This window comes from Mustela putorius, unplaced genomic scaffold (assembly GCF_011764305.1).
Source record: "Mustela putorius furo isolate JIRA1106 unplaced genomic scaffold, ASM1176430v1.1 tig00003834_pilon_pilon_pilon, whole genome shotgun sequence".
In the NCBI taxonomy this organism is placed as follows: Eukaryota; Metazoa; Chordata; class Mammalia; order Carnivora; family Mustelidae; genus Mustela; species Mustela putorius.
Genome location: NW_025421987.1, coordinates 33,851,632 through 33,871,758, shown reverse-complemented (window position 1 = coordinate 33,871,758; position 20,127 = coordinate 33,851,632). Strand labels below are relative to the sequence as shown.

The following is a 20,127-nucleotide window of genomic DNA, read 5'->3' as shown; positions in this document are numbered from 1 at the left end:
ATTTTTACTATCTATCTATCTATTTATTTATTTAAAAATTCTTTTTAGAGTGAGTGCAAGTAGGGGGTGGGGGCAGAGTGGGAGGGAGAGAATCTTAAGCAGACTCCACACTGAGCATGGAGCACAACGCCAGGCTTAATCTCACGATCCTGAGTTCAGGACTTGAGCCAAATGATGCTTAGTCGAATGAAGCATCCAGGCACCCTAAAGCATACTGTTTTTTAAAATTACATAGATTGTCTTGCCAAACAGTGAGGGGGTTTGATAAAAGCCAGCAGTGAAGGGCATGTTATATTATGTTTATTTTAATGCTAAGTGTTCAGGAAATTACTTGAATTTATTTTCTTTTTTACATTTACAGTTTTGATAGATTTGATAAATAAGGGTAGGTCTACTTAATAATGGACTAGAAAAAAATCACCAATAACAGATTCTTGAGATTATTGAGTTCTCTGGCATCTGTACCAGATTTCTGACACTTTAGCTATACTGAAAAATTGACAGCTGAGTTAGCAACATGATATCTTCTCCACACTTATTGGGGGACCTACATAGGTACCATCATAAGCAAGAAAATGAGTTAGAAGAAACTCTTTTTAAAGGTTTGCTAAAGAAAACGTGAAGATACTCTTTGATTGCCTATAGTTGCATAAGTTAGACCCCACTGATATATCTGATAGAAATGGCTGCTTAATTTAAGGAAGAGGAAGGTAGCCTTGAGAAGAAATAGTAGTTGAACCAATTAACAAGAACAGTTACCTTCAACATGGAGTGTATTTATATGCCAACGTTTGAAAAGTCTATTCTATGGTAAAACACTGCCAATAGTAGCATTTGCTGATGGTTTATTTTTGTGGCTATTGTTGTTTATTTTGTGACATTGTTTTTCTCCTACAGCTCTTCTAAGTCTGAAAAGGCAGAATTTTATATGAAGTTCACACTCTGATTTTTAAGAATGATATGTCTGCCTTTTTGCGTGAACTTCTACTATACTCCAAGGTGGAATTTTTGCTGCTTGATTTTAGTAGCTCTTCTGTGTGTTGAATTAAACCTGTAAGAGTCTCATAAATGTTTTATTGATTGTGAAGTACATTTGAAACACAGCTTCTATTTTACAACCCCTTTGCAGAACTTTCAAATTCTATTTAGGTAATAGTATGCGTAGGTCTAAATGGAAAGACTGACCTATGTCTATGTCTAGAGAAAGTTTTTTTTTTTTTTTTAACCATGTTTGTGCCTTTTGTGACCTATACTTGGAATTTCATCCTAGACAGTGTTTGAGCTTAGAAAATAGGAAAGATGTGACAATCTGTGCCCTATAATAAGTCAGGAACATGACTGAGTCATAGTCATCTAAGTTTCAAAGCCAGATGGATCAAATGAAAGCTTGGGGAACTTGCCAAATTGATTCTCACTCTTTTCTGATGAATGTGGATTCAGTTACTCTGCTTCAGGGAGGATTATTGCTTAGTCCTCCATCTCCCCCTAAGAGACTAAAGTTGAGGTTAGAATCTAAAGGATGATTGCCACCTAAAATAGGTGGAGATGTAAAAAACCTCTGGGTGCCTGCATCTTACCTTAACATTTTTAACCATAGATTACAGTGGAACCTGAGGTTCCACTGTATAATACCTTATATGTAGATTTTGTTGGGGTCATTTAGGGGTTTATTTATTCTTTTTAGTATTTTTGACCCATTTGTCATTTTAATGGAAACAAGATAAATGCTAAATACAACAGTTAAAAATTCTCCCCCTCAGGACACTCATTGACTACTGGTGTAGAAAATATTGTGTGTATGAAACAGCAGAATTTCAGTCATACACTCTGCTACTCAGTCTGCTTTTAGGTTGCTTTTATCACCTTTCGTGGTGAAAGATTAACTTTAATATTAACTAAAACAAAACCCAAAAGGTGAATATATAGGAAAAGGAATACAGTTAACTCTTGAACATGATTTTGAATTCTGTGGGTCCACTTATGTGTGGATTTTTTATGGTTCAGTACCATAAATGTATTTTCCCTTCTTTATGATTTTCTTAATAACATTTTCCTTTCTCTAGCTTACTTTATTTATTATAAGAATATAGTATTTATAGTATTATTTATTATAAGAATACAGTATTTACAGTATTTTCCTTTCTCTAGCTTACTTTATTATAAGAACACAGTATCTAATACATATACAAAATATGTGTTACTTGACTTTATGTTACTGGTAAGGCTTCTGGTCAACAGTGGCTATTAGTTGTGAAGTTTTGAGGGAGTCAGAAGTTATACTCAGATTTTAAGGGGCAACTATAATATAATATATTTAAGCTTATCTATTATGTTGTTTCAGGGAAGGTACCAGATACTTGACAGTAGAGCTAGCATCAGAAATAGTAACATGTATGACTAGTGCTATTATTTGTGGTTTATATTCAAGAAATTATTTTAATTGAACAATTAAGCATCTTCTGCCATCAGGATATCAAGAGGGTATGAGTTGTCCAGTGTTGATTCTGCTTTTTCAAAACAAAATTATCTAGAATTCCAAATGCTTTCCTAATTTTATAAAGGTGAAATAAAGTTCCATTTTTCTCAGTATTATTAAATAGCCAGCTATTTCTCATCAGTGTTATGTATATCAGTTGTAAACCTGAGACAGTTTTCTTCCTCAGGGAACATTTAATAATGTCTGGAGATATTTTTGATTGACAGCACTGGGGCGCTGTTGATGGCATATAGTGAGTAGAAGCCAGCGATATTACTAAACATTGTATAATACACGGAACGGCCCCCCTCCCCCTCATGCCCAAGGAGTTATCTGGCCCGAAATGTTAATAATACCTTAATTAAGAAAGCCTGATATATATAACTTCATTCCTTAAAGTGTAGGAGAATAAAGTATCACCTTTAAATTCATTTTCCATATGTATACTACCATGACAATATTTAGACATTGACTTATTATGAAAAGGATTTGAGGTGGCTTGACATGATATGAAGGAGTTTTTCCTGAAGGATTATTCAATTATAGTAAGTTATCATCTTGTCCCTGCACTTTATAAGTTACAGAAGTGGCTTTAATTTTTGTGATTTGGCTCATGTAATTCTTTGTTTTCTTTTTAAGCAATTAAATATAAATCCAGTCTTGTGAAGGAGAAAACCATTCTTTTATTTGTTGGTGGACTAGTGCTCACTATAGTTGTCATTGTCGGAGCCATTCTTTTCGTCCCAGGTAAGAAATGCGGTTATCTGAGGGAGACAGGGTTAATGGAGATGGCCAGGTTGGGGGCAGGGAGGTGTTAGTTTCCTAGGGCTGCTGTAACACATAACCACAAAGTGAGCGTCCTAAAACAGTAGAAATTTTCTCACAGTTCTGGAGTTCATAAATCTGAAATAGAGATGTCATCAGTGCCATAATCCCTCCTGAGGCTCTAGGGGAGAATCCATTTTTTGTCTCTTCTAGCTTCTGGTGTTTGCTGGCAGTCTGCAGCTCCTTGGCTTGTCGTGCCATAATTCCAGTTTCTGCCTCCATGGTGTCTTTGTCAAATCTCCCTCCACCTCTGTCTTACAAAGACACTTGTCATTGCATTTAGGGCCAACCTGGATAAACCAGGGTGAACTCCTCCTTTCAGGATCCATAACTTAATCATCCTTTGCTATATAATGTAACACTCTTTTGCCACATAAGTTAATATTCACAGATTCTGGGGATTTGGAGGTAGGCATATCTTTATGGCCATCATTCAACCCACTGTGGAGGCAAACTTCATTTGCCAAGACATGGAAGTGGGAATGAATGTGGGAAGTCTGTCCGAAGCCACTTGTGTTCAGAGGATGGGAATGGGAGTGTAAAGAAAGGGTATGTTGCACATGGAGAGATGGCAAAGATAGCGTGGGACCCACAATGTAGACTGAAGATAGCCATTGTCATTTTTTTTTAAAGATTTTATTTATTTATTTGACAGAGAGAGAGATCACAAGTAGGCGGAGAGGCAGGCAGAGAGAGAGAAGGAAGTAGGCTCCCTGCAGAACAGAGAGCCCGACGTGGGGCTCCATCCAGGACCCTGAGATCATGACCTGAGCCAAAGGCAGAGACTTTAACCCACTGAGCCACCCAGGCGCCCCGCCATTGTCATTTTTGAGCTGAACGCAGTATAGATGTAAGGTTTAGGCACATAAGTTTGGCAGCTCTGTTTGCCTCTGCAGTTAGAACACAGGGAGGAAGGAGATGAATTCAGAAAATCACTTGAGAGAACAACTGTTTTGACTTTGGGACAGATTGAACCTAGCAAGTGAAGGGAGTGGCAAGAGGTGACTCGAGAGTTTCTCCCTGGAATTCTGTAAGGTAGTTGAAGAGGCAGAGCCAACTCAAGATTTTGACATGTTGAGACTTAGATGTTGGTGTTCACATGTTTTAAGTTTGGTCTTAATCTGAAAATAGTGATTTTGTGTGAAGTTTTGGGAGAAATATATTTTTAAAACTTTTTAGTTTGTAAGAGAAGTATTGGGACTAATACATTTAGTAAGTTTAAGTATTTTAACTTCCTGCAGAGTAGGAAGTATGTCGGATAATATTTTAAATATTTTTTTTATTAACAGGTGAATATTCAACAAAAAATTCTTGTGGACTTGGTTTAATTGTAATTCCTACAGTGATATTAATATTACTTCAGTACTGTGTGTTTATAATAGGTGAGTATTTGTTATGGCATGATTTTGTCTGCCTTTTTCATTTTAAAATACTTTGGTTGAAATATTTCTTGTATTTTTTTTTTACAACTCAATTAAAAATTGGCTTATTAAAACATTTTCCAAGCTAGTCTTAGTGACATTTTCCCAGTATGGATTAAATTTTAAGGTTAGCTTAGGTTTTCAAAGCATTCTGTTATTTTGTAAAAAGTAATTTTCATGTATCTTTGATGCTAGGCAGAGGATTTATCAAATTATGTTATTTAATTTCTTAATGGTTATCTTCATATTTTTATTTCAGCTTTTTCAAATTATAAGTAGATATTCAACATTTTCTTTTTGCTAAGCCTCTCTGTTAAAAAAATTCTATAAAATAAGGCTATTAATTGAAAATAGTAGAAATGTATTTCTTTTTGAGTTATTGGCAAATTTTAACATTGTAGTTTTAAAAGATGATACAGATATCCAACCTATAGTTGATAATAATCTTCATTGCTTTTTTTGGAGTCAGTCACTAACATATTTTTGTCATTATTACAGTCTGGTTTTTTTCTATTTGTATATTTAACTCTTGGTCTTAGAGTTTATCCCTGGCTTGATTAAAATTTATTAATTTGTTGCAAAATTGAAGATCTAGCACACAAGACAGAGGTTGTGATGTTTACAATGGCCTGTTTGCAGAACAGTTCTCTCCAGCAGAGCAATTTATGTGCATGTGGCAAAGTCATCCATAATAGCCATTCATACTGTAAAATGCCCAAACGTGGTAAAAGCAGCACTGTTCTAAGATTTTGGGTAAAAAATACCAATCCAGCTGAGCTCAGTGTGAAAATAAAAGACTGCTGAACATATGAATCTGTAACTAACTACTTGTGTGAAAAGGCGAAGTTTAGATCATTGGGAAAGAAGCTACCATCTGACAAGGAAATCCAGAGTCAGCCTTTGGTCACTGGACATTATTTCTGACTGTACAGAATGCAAGGAGGTGTGATTGCTTCTTACGTGCTCTCAACCCATTCTTTTCTCCTCCAGGTGTTTGGATCTCTCCCTTCACCATTGCCATACTAATACTCCAGGTACTGGGCTATGTGCTTTCTGTGGTTGGACTAAGCCTCTGTGTCTCAGGTAAGGGTTACGTTCTTCTCTAGTCCCAGTTTGTCTTACTAGGAATTTCTCTTGAACAGCAGTCTTCTTCCTCTTCTTCTTTACCCATTCACCTGCTGAAGGACATCCTGGCTGCGTTCTCTTTTTGATGATTAAGAATAAAGCTACTTATAAACATGTGGGCGTGTTTCGGTGTAGACATAGTTTTCAACTTCATTTAAGTAAATACCAAGGAGTGTGATTGCTGGATTGTTAAGAGTATATTTAGTTGTGTAACAAATCACCAAACTGTCTTGCAAAGTGGCCGTGCCATTTTGCATTCCCACCAGCAGTGAATGAGAGTTCCTGTTGCTCCACATACTTGCCAGCATTTGGTGTTGTAAGCTTTTCTTTTTTTAACTCTCATTTTTTTCCCCCGCTGAGAATATAGTGTTTTCCATATTGCCATGAGAATACTGGCTGTATATGGCTTGTGGGCTGATTTTCCTAGCAGCCAAACTGCTATGCCTATATTTGTGGGAGAATTTTTTTTAAATGACCAAGCTCCAGTTGGTTAGAACATCTAGGTTTTACACACTATTTTCCATTAGTCTTGGTATGATAAGGTACATGTTAGACAAATGAAAATTTTTTTCTTTTAATAATTTGGAGTCATTTCACTGACTGAGTTAATAATGAATTTATAGAGATAATTTTTGTTTCTTAGTAATTAGAAAAAGAATTATTCTCCTTAAAACTTGATATATTACTATTATTGCTGGGTCTTTTTAGAAGTTCACTTATTGGGGTACCTGGGTGGCTCAGTGGGTTAAGCCTCTGCCTTCGGCTCGGGTCATGATCCCAGGGTCCTGAGATTGAGCCCCACATTGGAATCTCTGCTCAGCAGGGAGCCTGCTTTCCCCGACCCCCCCGCCCCACCTGCCCCTCTGCCTGCTTGTGATCTCTGTTAAATAAATAAAATCTTTTTTAAAAAATTACAAAAAATAAAAGTTCACTTATTTCATGTAGGTCTCTAACATGAAATTTCACTATTTTTACAGAGTGCAACCCAGTGCATGGCCCTCTTCTGATTTCAGGTTTGGGTATTATAGCTCTAGCAGAATTACTTGGATTAGTTTATATGAAACTTGTTGGTAAGTCAATCTTATTTTTGTTCACCTATGCTAGGAATTCAAATATATAATTTGGAAAATTCTTTTGATTGGATCTTATAATTTATGACTAAGGAAATTCATCAGTGTTTCCAAAAATGAGAAAATACCATGAATGCAGCTGTATTTTTTAAATAATAAAATTGGAATGATGTGGGGGTGATGAAAGAGGATAGAGAAGTAATAAGAATTAATGAAAATTTTAGATTATAAACTAGTTTAAAAGAAAATGGCTTTTGTTTAGAATGTATAAACTTTTTTATACCAACTAAAAAGAGAGAGTGTTGAGGATTTAATAGGAAAGAATTTTTAACTGGCCCATTGTTTTTATGAGAACTAGCTCTTTCACAGAGACCCATTTGTTACTTGCTGTTCTTGCGTAGTCTTTACAGACCTTGACACCCCTAAGGAGACAGGTTGAAATTCAAAATCTGTCACTTTTGTTAAAGAACAGTGTCTTCTGACTTTACTTGACTTTAAAACATTTTTAGTTAAAACTAATATAATAAAGATACGGACTTATAAAATTTAGGGACTTACTACCTTTTTAAATATTTATTTAATGGTTTTTAAATAAGTAACACGCAGTGTTATGTTAGTTTCAGGTGTACAATATAGTGATTCAGCAATTCTATACATTATGCTCATCATGATGTGTCCTTTTTAACTTTCATCCCCATCACCTGTTTTACCCATCCCCCCACTCACCTCCCCTCTGGCAACCACCAGTTTGTTTTCTATAGTTAAGAATCTTATTTTTTGTCTCTTTTTCCTTGTTTGTTTTGTTTCTTAAGTTCTGCATATGAGTGGAATCATATGGTATTTGTCTTTCTCAGACTAACTGACTTCACTTACCATCACACCGCCTAGATCCATCCATGTCGTTTTTATTACTTTTTTTAAAATCAGTTATTAAGAAATGGGGAATTAGCATATTGTTTCTGAACTTTATATTTAATCTGTCAGTTTTCTATATAAATTCTTATTTTATATATAGAGAGGCAGATGCTAGTGTGTTTTCTTATTTAAGCTAAAAATGTTTCCTATAATTGGTTTACATTAGTATCCCTTTAAAAAATTGTTTTTGTATTTAAGAAGTAAAGCAAACTCTTAAGCATTTGTCAAAATAATCTAAAGTTGCCAAATAATGGAGTAGAAAAAAATCAGTGTTTCTGCTTTAGGTGGACTTTACTGTGTTTCCAAAAATTAATATAAACCTTGAATTGTTATGGTCAAATAATTTTCCATATGACTTCTGTAATACTCTCAAAGAAATTTTGCCTTTGTTTCTGAACTTTAGCTTTTACTGATTGATCATATGTAATTTTGTTACATATTCTTTGTCCCTATTTAGTTAATGCTTACTAGATTAAAAAAAAATTAAAATACTTAACTAAAATCTCCCTATCTTTGGTTCATGTGTTCATAAGTCAGAGTTGTTAACTTCAATGAAATTTTCTTAGTTCTTAACTCCTAAGTCCATAATCACAGTGAAGACTTCTCAGCAGAATGGTGTTCATTTGGAGCTGTCAGAAGCATCACATTATGAATGTTGATACATACTCTCTTTTTGTTGAGTATTCAGATCACTGTTTGTGTGGTTCTTGAAGATGACGCTCTGGTTATGTTGTTTCTTAAGAATGAGTGCTTGAGAACAGTATGTGTCCTGGAGCATGATGTCATATTAGGTGTCTTTGACTGATAGCTCATTGTTCTTTTTATTCTTCATTATGTGGATCGAACTCCCTTACTCCCACGCTCCCCCCAAGCCTTCCATGTCTAAAGAATGATGCTCAGTAGAGTTGTCAACAAGTGTGGAATGCTGCCTCAGGTGGAAATAGGCATCATCTAACTGCCACCTCCTTGGCCCTGCTCTCTCCCTTCTCCGTTGTTTATATCCCAAAGAAGTCTGTGAAACCACTGTAGTTATACTGTTCTCACCTTAAAAACCAAACTGAAAGTGAAATCTTGAAAAGTTCCCAAGATTACTTTTTCTTTACCATAGTTTAGCATATAAATATATCACATGTAAGTTAAGTTAGTCCAATTTTATTGACATTTTGAGAATATTCTAAGTTAACTTTCCAAATCAACTTGTCTGATGCCAGAATTCAGAGGCACACCTTCGGTCAGTTGAAGGGCAAGAAGAGAAAAGGTACAGAAAACTTGCTCTTTAGATAATGTGGTAGAATGGGAAAATTGATGTGTTTTTCTTAAAATCTTAATGTATAAGTATGAGTATCTGTAACATTAAGGTTGCAAATTTTAGCATTTTTATCAGGAGGTAAAAATTGTAAATGTTCCCAAAATAAATTTTACTCATTGCTGATGCTCTGTTTTGGAAAAGCTTAATGAATGTGTATTGACTTAAATGCAGTAAAATCCTCAGGGTTTTTTGTTGTTGTTGTTGTCTTTGTTAAAAATCCAAGCTAACTTCAAGAGTAAGTTAATGACCCTATGAGAAATTTAACTTTTGTTGTTTTTATGATTTCCAACCTTAAATTTGTAGCCTTAATGGTTGCTCTAGAAGTAAGATTTCTAAATTTCATTTCTTATGGTCTTTTTAAACCATGTTGCATTTCATTTTGTTTCTGGAAGCATCTAAGTTTTGCAGAATGAAATTCAGGCTAGAAACAATAACAATGTGAGATCATACAGAAAATTAAGTAGAACTTACTAAACTCACTAGAGTTAGGCTTGTTGTTTGTATATGACATCAGTATCCATTATTTATAAGTCAGTGCTTGTTTATTTTTTTAAAGTCATTAACACTTAGTTCCATAGAAGTACATATAAATATGTCTTGATACAAATCAACTTAGTAGTATACAGAAGCCACATTTACCATAACATCATAGTTGTTTTAGAATGACATGAAAAAAAATATATATATATATATAAAATCTAGTGATAGTTTATAGCCCATTGTTAAGGAAAGGTGAGTCTGATATCAGTAGGAAAAATAGTCCTGAAAATTCAAAACCTAGAAAATCATTTGTACTGTGTGGTCAGGTGTTTCAGGGAGAGAAGAATAAATCAAGAAGAAACTATGCAAGGGAGCTTGTATGGAGTCTGTAAGGCTTGTGGTTTAAAAATAAATAAATAATATAAATATAAATATTATATATAATAAACAATTTATATATAATAAATGTATTTATATTTAATAAATATATTATGTAAATATATATTATATAAATATACATTACATAAAATATGTTATATAATGTGTATTTATAAATATGTATAAAATAGATAGTTTACATATGTATTTATATATATTTAGTATATATAGATATATATGTTTAACTACATACATATGTGTAGCTGTCAGTGCCTTAGAACCATGATAGTAGCAAGTAAAGCACAGTAATTTTGTCACAATGATCATATGTCTATGGAAAAAGATTAACTCAAATGAAATGAACTTCTGTACTTTTGGATCTTACAGTATTAGAGGAAGCACAGCTGACTCCTTTCCTTCTTCATCATTGTTCTTTAGGGAGGTCTTTTTCAGAGTGGTCTAGACAAACTGATATTCCTTGGACCTGAGAATTGGGACTCAGAAACTATTCTTTACACATTATTAGGACAGAAAAGGAGTTACTTGGAAGTTCTTAATAATAATTCCGATAAATAAATTTATGATCTCGAAAATGTAGGCCTAAAATCTTAACCTCTGACCCTTCACACGACCAGTCAGAAATTTTCACAGCTGTTTTCTTTTCCTTGATAGAGCATAGAGGGCATGGTTTAGTTGAAGTAAGTTGTATATACACGTAGCTACAATGATGATCCTTAACGAAGTTCTGTAATTCTTCCTGGCTTCTTTGGGGGTCTGCTAAATGTGACTCACCCACCCACATTCCCAACCCATTTCACTCCCTACTACTATTTTTGTTTTAAGATTTTTTTCTTAAGTAATCTCTACACCCATCGTGGGGCTCGAGCTCAGAACCCTGAGATCAAGAGTCACATGCTCTACTGACTGAGCCAGTCAGGCATCCCACTCCATACTACTTTAAAATGTGGTTTTCTTGTTTGGCTGCCAGGATCATACCACTCACCACGGGCATCTAGTAAGGGAGCTTTATTTTAAGGCAACCCATAATACTAACAGAGAAGGGAATCTCCTGAGAGCTGGGACACAGGCAGGCTTCACCGGGACTAGAACAGTAAGCAGTTTAGGAATTGGAAGGATCCAATGCAGAACTGAGCCATCATGTCACCCTCTAAGTAACAGGAGTTAGTCAGTGCCCATCTGTCAGTTTTATTATCAAGTTCCTCTCTGATTCTTTCCCTACAAGCTTATCCTCCTCTTTATGGGCTTATCTTGTATTTTATTCTTGTCTTCTCACTGGTAGTTTCTATTACCTTTGTCTTTAAGCCTTGAGCTCCTCCCCTGGATTGCTGTCTTCTTGTCACCTTTCTTTCCATCTCCCAACTTTCAGGTCTTCTTTCTGTTTCTTCTCTAAGTGCTCCAATGGGAGAGAAAAGGTTTTCAGGCTAGTCAGTTGCTGTGGTCTCTGAGAGAGTGTCTCAGCTTCTGGCTAGTTTGTACACTGGCTGCCCTTGGATAGGGTCTCACTTCCATTGCCCATCAGTTTTGGAAGCTTGTTAGAGGTGGGCATGGAGGAGGAGGAGCTATAAGTAGGGAGCACAGAACCCTGGAGCAATCCCTGGGGCTTGCTTGAGTCTGCTCACAATCAAATCCAGGCTTCTCTCCCCGCCAGGACAGTATAATTGACTGTCCCATAGCCCTCACCCTCCTACCGACAGGCTCACAGGATGTTGCTGCTTGATGCTTTTGATTATGCAGTACTCATTCTGTATTTAAGACTGGCTTGAGCTGCTCTGGGACCTTCTCACTTGGCTTTTGTAAGGAAGTTCTTTTTCCCCATGCATCTAGAGTAATATTTTTTTCCATTTGTCACTTTCTTCATGCCCTGTATTCCTTCATCTCCATTAACCAGTCTGTTTAGAAGCAGTGCCAAGGGTAACTTGGAAAGCTGAGTAGGAATACATAGAGAAGAAGTTGATTGTGGCTAAAACTAGCTGCTTAGAATAATTCATTAAAATCGGAAGGATCTGAATATTTTCTTTAGTTTGTTAGCGATTTGGAGCTTTGAAAATGGAAAGATGGAAGCAGAAGAAAAGACTGGGCTACAAGGGCAAGAACAGTGAGCTAAGGGCAGGCCATGAAGTAGCCGGGGGAGATTGGTCATTTCCGCGTTTTGTCTACTTTCTGGCTGGGCTGAGTTAGGGAAGGGTGTAGAGTCCACAATGGGGTTGAACAGATGATAGCATTTTTCAACAAGAAGTGTAACAAGTGGCTGATTTGGGGGAAAGACAACATGTGCAAATGAAAGAAGGTAGATAGATGTTCATTATTTGATGTGGATGAATCATTTGATCATTTTATTCTATCAATGCATATAATCATTTGAAATTAATCATTATATGGTCATTGAAATGAAACATTATATTGCCTTCATTTGTATAATTTATTCAGTTTATTTTCTCAATTTTTAATTACATCAGCTTCCAATCAGAAGACTATACAACCTCCTAGGGTAAGTTAAACTTTCTTAAGTGAATTGGGAATGATCACTTGATGGTTTTGACTGAGGAATGGTCATAGAGATGTTGAAGACTTCTGCTCTCTCTTTAGTAGTATAACATCAGAATAAGAGAATATAGAAGTCATTTCATGACTTTGCATGAACTCTGTTTTAAAACCTGTTTGGTCATGATAGTTGCAATAGAATAGAATCAGTGATTCCTTAAGATTGGGCTGACTATTCAAGTGACTTCTCACTTCTCAGAACTGGAAAGTTCATGTGTAAGAATAATGGTTATTATCTCTGCTGAAGGAAGCTGACTGCAGTATCCTGCTCACCCATTGGCTCCATTTGATGTGCATATACAACATGATATTTCAGGCTTTAACCTGAGGGAGAGAGATTTGTGTGAAATTGATTTCATTAAAAATAATCTATAAAATAAATGTAAATATTTCTGGAACAAATCTGTTCTGAATTGTAATTTATTTCCCTTCTTCCCTCATTTTGTAAGTATTTTTTTCTTCCTCTGTACTGTACTGTAATTTTCACTATGTCTTGGATACCTTTAAAGCTATCTAAGAAAATTCCAAGAAAAGGAGCAAATTTAAGAGATAAACTGAAATAGATAAATGAGCATGTGGGAAAAAAAAAAAAAAAACCAACAACAACAACCTGTAGAGACTGGTTATAGGACATGCCCAAGAACTATTTTCTTGAAAGAAGGTCTGGAGAGGTCACCTTCTAGAAAGGAGTAATAGCTCTATCTGGAAGGCCAAAATCAAGACTCCTGTCTGTGGCAGGAAGTGGAGATTACATATATTCCTTAGGCCTGATGAGCCTCAAAAGACATGCCTGAGAGGCAAGGGGGACTTAGAGGTAAATCTTACCACAGGTGTTTCTGCTAAAAAGATGGGTGCTGTAGCTACATTGGTCACCAACAGCCAGCAGTGTTTAAAGTGCCTCTGTTGGAGATAATCCAACCATTGGACCCTTAAATCTTAACACATTTTCTTTCCTCGTTACTGAATTCAGTTTGCATGATTTGAAAATGATTTTGTTTTGGTCTCACCTCTTATTTAGCTCTTTCATTTATTTTTGTATTGCTATTTATGTTTGCACTTTTGGGGAAGTTAGAATTTCTTGAACTAAAAGAAGCAGAATGGGTGGGAAATTCTGCTTAAAATTAATACAGTTATTATTAAACTATTAGATAAACTTGGCAAGCTTTGTTTTTTTAACTTTTATTGCCTTATTCTGTTTTCAGACTGTAAGATTCACTCTTTACTATATAGTTTAAATGTTAGCATTTATAAATTTTAGTATAAAAGGACATGAAATAAATTCCATTTTTACGTAAATATATTTTAAATATTTTCCAGAAAGCTGTAGAGGAGCCCCTTAATGGTATGTGGTTATTACAAACTTGTATATTTTTCTTGATCTATTACCCGATCATAATTTGATTAGCCTCCCAAAGCAGTTAGAATGCTCCATCTGTGCCTTGGGAGAAATCTAGGTTTCTTTTGTTTTGTTTTGTTTTTGCCTTGACCCCTCTTTTCTTGATTATTCGGAGTACTGCTATTGTACTTACTTCTGAGAAGAATGCACTGTTCATTATCTCTCCAGAGTTGCTTGCTCTGGCCAAGCAATATTTAGGCGAGGGGACATTTGTCTTATATTAGCCAAGATGAAGCATAACACCCACAACAGAGAAGAATCTCAATTAATTTCACTTTCGGATTTATAAGTTTCAGATTTAGGCTGTTACCAGGGAATGAGACCAAGGATCTCACTTTCTTTCTCCCTAAATCTAGATCTGTGTTCCCAACTGACTTTGTTTCCTTTGTGGAGTCTGTGGGTATGATCCACAGAAAGGCTTTTGTAATAAAGTAATAAACTTAAAATTAATTTGACTTTATAGCTGTGGAATAGTTAGCATGATATTACTGCATATTTACTTATTTAGAAATGATTTCTAATTGTGGAATCTTACTAACTGCCTGCTTGGCTTGTTACTAATTCTTAGCATTTAAAGAATCAAAAGGAATGATGAATGATGGTAAGTATAAAATGCACCTACAATTATAGATCGGTTAAAATAAGAACACTGAAAAGAAATAAAGTGGCTTCTTGAAAGTATGCTCTTTCTTATATGTAAAAGGGACACTGTCAAATCATAAAGGTCTGCATGTCTTGATTTGTAAAACTTAAATCTCTTCAAAGTTGTAAGACAAGTGCAGGAAAAGCTGTCGGGTGTCACTCATCCGACCCTCCAGTCATATTGTTCATGCATAGTAAAGAGGAATTACTGCTTTTTCAAAAACATTTTTCACCGGCAGTATCTGGTGTGCCTGTAACTTTTAAATGCTTTTTAGAAGACGCATAGATAACCTGGCACAAATCTTTATCATCTTGACAGAGTTTCTTTTGTGCTTGTGTTGGCAACCTGTTGCATTTAATTCATGGGGACTTAGTATCTCTGCTTTTCTAGGCAGGACTTAGTTCTGTCCTTACGGGAGAGGATTTAAGAGAGAAATGTTGGGTAGCTCGAGCTTTTGCTTCTTGTTTTGGAACTCTGGGCTAATAAATTCTAATGTTTGTTGACTATTTCAAGGGCATCTTTGTTAGTTTTTAAAAATAATAATTAAGTCTGAGCTATTGAGTACTAGAAATATTCATTTTGATTGTCCCTTAAGATTCTGTGGTACTTCAGTTCTGTTAACATTTTAATAACTTTATGTTTTTACCTTATCAAAAATGTCTTCATACCTTTGATATTTGTCAATCATGTAAATAGTTTGCTATTTTACTGCTGTAACATCCATGACCTACCTCTTCACCTCTGTGGCAAAGTGAAGCCTTTAACATGAGGGGCTTCGTTCCCCTGAGAGCAGTTTTTGCATGAGATTAAAAACATGCGGATTGTGTTTTGGTGGACAGAGTTTAAAACAAGGCTTAGGCCATGTCCAACAGGGAATCACAGAGTGATTCCACTTTTGTAAGTTTGTGTCACAACCATAGCCTTTATTAACAAAGATGTATGTTTTGTTTGCCAACCACCACCCTCTGGAAAAAAAAAAAAAAATTGGAGTTGGTAAGAATAAACTAAGTGATATTTAAAAAAAAAAAAAAAAAAAAGAACTGGTCCCTGGAATTATGGCATGGTTTATCCATGTTTACGTTCTCATGGTTTATTTTTTAATTTCCTTGCTATCTTCTTGCTGTAGTGTCACCCTTCTGCAGCTGTATGAGGAAATGAAACTCCTCTGTTTTCAGAAAACTAGTACAAGAGCCTCAAGTATCTCTTCCTTTCTTTAGAACCACTGTAGCATAGAGTAGTTCTTTTGTGTTCATAGCACACAAAATCTGTGATGGCCTTTGAAACTCCCTTAATTTTGCTAATATTTAGCTGTTTAGAATTTGTTGGTTTAAAAAAAACCTGTGTTTCTGGTGGGCTTGTAGCTCACAGTGTGTCTGCCTGGTCAGTAAGTGAGTTTCAAACTAACCTTCTATTGACCACAGTACCACTTTCTCTTTCTCCTGGCCCAAATCAACATTTTATTTTACTTAAATGATATAGGTCTGAAATGAATGGGATATAACATTACTCTGTAATCAATATCTTTTGCTTTGAAAAATCAACATCACTTGGCTTTTCAGCTAACCCAGCAAACTGAGATTACCAGACTTTGTTGATTTTTTTTTTTTTCATTTGGCATTGACTGGCCTTTTACTTACTACAACTAAAAAGGCTGATGATTTGCCAGGTTTATGTCTGTGACCTTTGCAAATCTAAGATTAAATAGTTTTCCTTTATTTTTAGATATTGTATATGTGACAATTCCAGTTTTTTAAAAATACATCAACTTGTTAATGTGTAGAAAATAGATATGAGTCGTGATTACATGTTCATTTTTCAATTTTCCAGAGTAACTGAAATGAAGTGATGGACTCTGATTTGGAAAGTAGTGAGACATGAAAGGAATACAATTGTGTTTGAGCACCATGGCCTTGATTCACTGTTCAGGAGAAGAAAACAAGAAAAATAACTGGTTCTCATCTGTGGAAAAAAAATTAATCATTGACCATTAAATGATTATTGTTACAGTTAAGTTTTTATTCAAAGCATTTGTAATGTAGTTAATAAAAGAATTATTATCTGTGTTGTGTGCCCAATTGAGATCCAGTTTTTTGTTGTTATTTTTACTCATTTAGGGGCAAGAGTAGAGTGGCCAACTTCCAAGAATGATCCTTTTCAGATCCTTGGGCCTCTTGACTTTAGGTCACCAGTTTAAATTGGTTCGGGGTGAGAATTACCTGGTGCGACCCTCGTGGTTTCCCAGAGAGGCTTATGAAGAACAGTGGCTTCCATAGAACCTTAGCAATCCCAGATTCACAGCCAGGTTGGCAGTTATGGCTGGTGTTAGCCAGATACCGTTTGTACCACTTCTGGGTCAAGGGAATAGCGAATTGAAGTACAGATAGGAGCACACTTGGGAACGTCTTGAATGCCGCCTCCATGTGCCGCGATCCGGCAGGAGATCACGGTCTTCATTCTTGGGGGTTGCCATTCACACATTCTTCTCCGACATACAGTGTAACGAATCCTTTCCAGGTTTAGGGTAATTTTATTGATGGATGTGTTTTTCTTTTATTCACACAACCCTTTAAATCCTCTCTTGTCCTCCTGGTATTTGCTTCTGCTGTGCAAGATGTAGCACCTTTTCTCCTCTTTGAACATGGTCCAGTGACACGGTAGCATCATTGCAGAAAGGAGCCAGACTTATTCTCAGAGAACTATGTTCACACTTTTCAGCAAAAATAGCGATGGTTGTAACATATGTATTTCCTTCCTCGGATTTGAAGGCACAATCTACAGTGTTTCTTCACTTCTTTTCTGATCTGGGGCATGAAAAACCAAGATTGAGATTTGAACTATGAGTCTCCTGCATGGCAACATAATGTGTGTCCCCGTCAGGCTGACAAGCCCACCCAATACAGGGTGGTTTTGTTACTGTTGTATCTGTGTTGCATGATAAACACTCATCATCTTCCTTGTGTAGTCCTGCCTCCGTAAGCCCCTCACTCTGAGATCCGAAAGTAAGGCAAACCTTCCACATTTCCTACCCCCGTTAGAAGATTAACGTTCTGACAGTCGTGATCGCCTGGAGTACTTTTAGCTTCTTAGCACTCGTTTTCTTCCTGTGTGTGTGTGTGTGTGTGTGCGCGCGCGCGCGCGCGCGCGTGCACGTGTGCACACATATGTATAAGATAGGCACATGCATCTTCTGTACGGACAACAGTGGGGTACCTACAGGAGAGCACATGTTAATTTCATGCTTTTAGTAACAACATTAAAAAAAATCTTTATTGGGCGGGATTATATTGGATGCAACTCTGTGATCACTTAAAACTTCAAAAACTTCTAGGTAATTTGCCAAGCTTTTTGACTGCTCACAATACCCTCTAAAAATACTAGTAATTCTTCCTGTCTGTATAATAATAAGACATTCGTATCTGTAGTTACATAACTAATAGTTATTTCTTAGTCCACTGAATGTTCCCATGTGCCTCTTTTATGCCAAATTAATCGTCATATTTCATGTTGGGACCAAGTGGTTTGCCTCTGGCAAACCTTCTGACCTGCTGATGCTTCTCAGAAAACTGAGCAGACTATGAAGACAGCTCTTCTTGGAAAAAAAAAAAACAGTATTTTCTTCCCTAATTGTGTTGCTGTCCAAAATATTATCATATGTAGAGGGAGCTGTATTCCTTTATATAAATCTGATGGCTCTTGCTGCTCTTTTTTCCTCTGAAAATATATTTTACTAATATTGTTTGTTACTTTAGAAATCAATTTTGATGAAAGGAGGAGAAAAGCAGATGGACTTGAAAAAAAATCCAGATACCTATTCTGTTAAGAAAAAGTAGGGCATGAAAATCTTTATAGCAAACTTTTTTATAAGCTCAAAGTTGTACCTTTTAATATGCAGTAAGGTCTCATTTATTTGGGGTTCAGCCTTGGGACCCATCCACAACCCTTTGTGTTCTCTTAAACACTGCCTGTCTTTGGAGGCACTCACTGCCCTAGACAACGCACAGGGGAAGCAGGAGAGAGATGCCAGGTGACATCAACTCTTGCTCGTACTAGTTGTCAGCTTCTCTGGAAAAGGGACCACAGCAGCAGGAAGCCTCTTGCTTGGGCATCATTGGGCCAGTTCATTCCCTTTAAATCAGACTTGCAGTGGCTCCCAATTTTTTGTCACACCAAAGGAGAATTGTTAACAATGTTTTGAGCATCACGTATCCATCCCCGACCCCGACAACCTGCTTTTTACTCAGTGATCCCAATTTGTGCCATTGACTCTTTCGCTTGATTTTATTTAGTGTGCACCCTCTGGTGCCACTTGTCATTTTTGCAACAACTTTTCCAGCGTTGTTGGTCAAATCCAATTTTCTGTCTCCTTCAAAACATTGTCCTCCACCCCTCCCTCCCCTCCTGGCTCTCATCTGTAGCTTAGCCCCATCCATGTCACTGCCTCTTTCATCTTGTATACACCTTTCTTAGTACTTCATGTGTGTCTGCTGAGTTCTGTCCGTTTTTTTGTTTTGCTTCTCTCAATTTTGAAATTCTATTATGGCAAGAGCCTCCCCTTTCTCTTCCTGCAGTGTTTTGCATACATTAGGTGTTCAGTGCATAAGTTGGATGATTGGAAGTTGGCTATATGCAGATTCCCCACTATTTTCAGTAGGGTGATCTAGATGGTTCTCTTTTTTGGACAAATTTCACGTGCCCTGAAAACCTTAAAAGAGGATGACTTTTCACCTGGAAACTCCAGGTCTGTTTTGTTTAAATTTTTGAGAATGTCAAAATGAAAAAATGGGGCCTTCCCAAAAAATGACAATAATGCTCATGCCAGGATGCTATAGTCAATTTAGTAAATGACCAAACAAATTGTGATTTGAGTTACAAAGCTCAAAAAGTGATAAGTTTACTCCTCATCTCATTAAGAATCAAGCTTTATATCACCTTCTAGATATTTTTTGTCCTAAAAGAGATATTCAAAAACAGATCTGTGGGATGTGTATGGAAATACATACTCCTTTACTTACCTGCCATTGGAAACCGGAAAAATGATTGTTGGACGACCCTTTCTCTTTTTATTACGTTTCATCTAATGGAGAGTTTATTTAGAAACCTTAGTTTCACATGTGTCATATTTTCAAAATCACTAACTGCCATCACCCACTGGGGTCCTTTGTTAAGTCATTTTCTGTAGCTAATAGGGATAATCCAGGTAACTTTTAAGAGATAAGCAGTGAACAGGAAGTTTTCCTGCCTTTGGCTTTTGACAGCTCTTACTTATCATTTAAAACCAGCTTTCCCATAAATTTAGCCTTTTTGAAAAGAGAGTATTTGTAATAAGCTTCTCTGTAAGGTAACATCAGTGGAATCTTAAGTGTTGTCATCAGGGTTGGTGAGAGAAGGAAACATTTCTGTTTTATTAAATGGAGCATTATTTACAAAATGCCATTGTTAAGATTTAGATCCTACATCATATAAATATCCATTAACCATTCTAAATAAAGAAAACTCCAGTGTTGCTATGTGCAAGATCCTCTCTTGG

General features: G+C 36.1%; 1 protein-coding gene across 7 annotated transcripts in view; it reads left to right on the top strand.

Moving 5' to 3' along the window:
- CD47 (CD47 molecule) overlaps positions 1–16,675 on the top strand; it is a 45,736-nt gene extending 29,061 nt beyond the window's left edge. Inside the window, exons 4-12 of one of the 7 annotated variants that reach the window (XR_006609077.1) lie at positions 3,116–3,223; positions 4,591–4,683; positions 5,713–5,805; positions 6,825–6,917; positions 9,044–9,090; positions 12,477–12,508; positions 13,879–13,903; positions 14,526–14,558; positions 16,428–16,675. Coding sequence is in view for 4 of the 7 variants with exons in the window: in XM_045088301.1 (XP_044944236.1) it covers positions 3,116–3,223; positions 4,591–4,683; positions 5,713–5,805; positions 6,825–6,917; positions 12,477–12,508; positions 13,879–13,903; positions 14,526–14,558; positions 16,428–16,432 (482 nt within the window). In the remaining 3 variants the exon portion in view is untranslated. The remainder of the gene's footprint in view (positions 1–3,115; positions 3,224–4,590; positions 4,684–5,712; positions 5,806–6,824; positions 6,918–9,043; positions 9,091–12,476; positions 12,509–13,878; positions 13,904–14,525; positions 14,559–16,427) is intronic. The other 6 variants (XR_006609076.1, XM_045088301.1, XR_006609078.1 and 3 more) reach the window with 6 other exon arrangements.
- Positions 16,676–20,127: the final 3,452 nt, after the last annotated feature.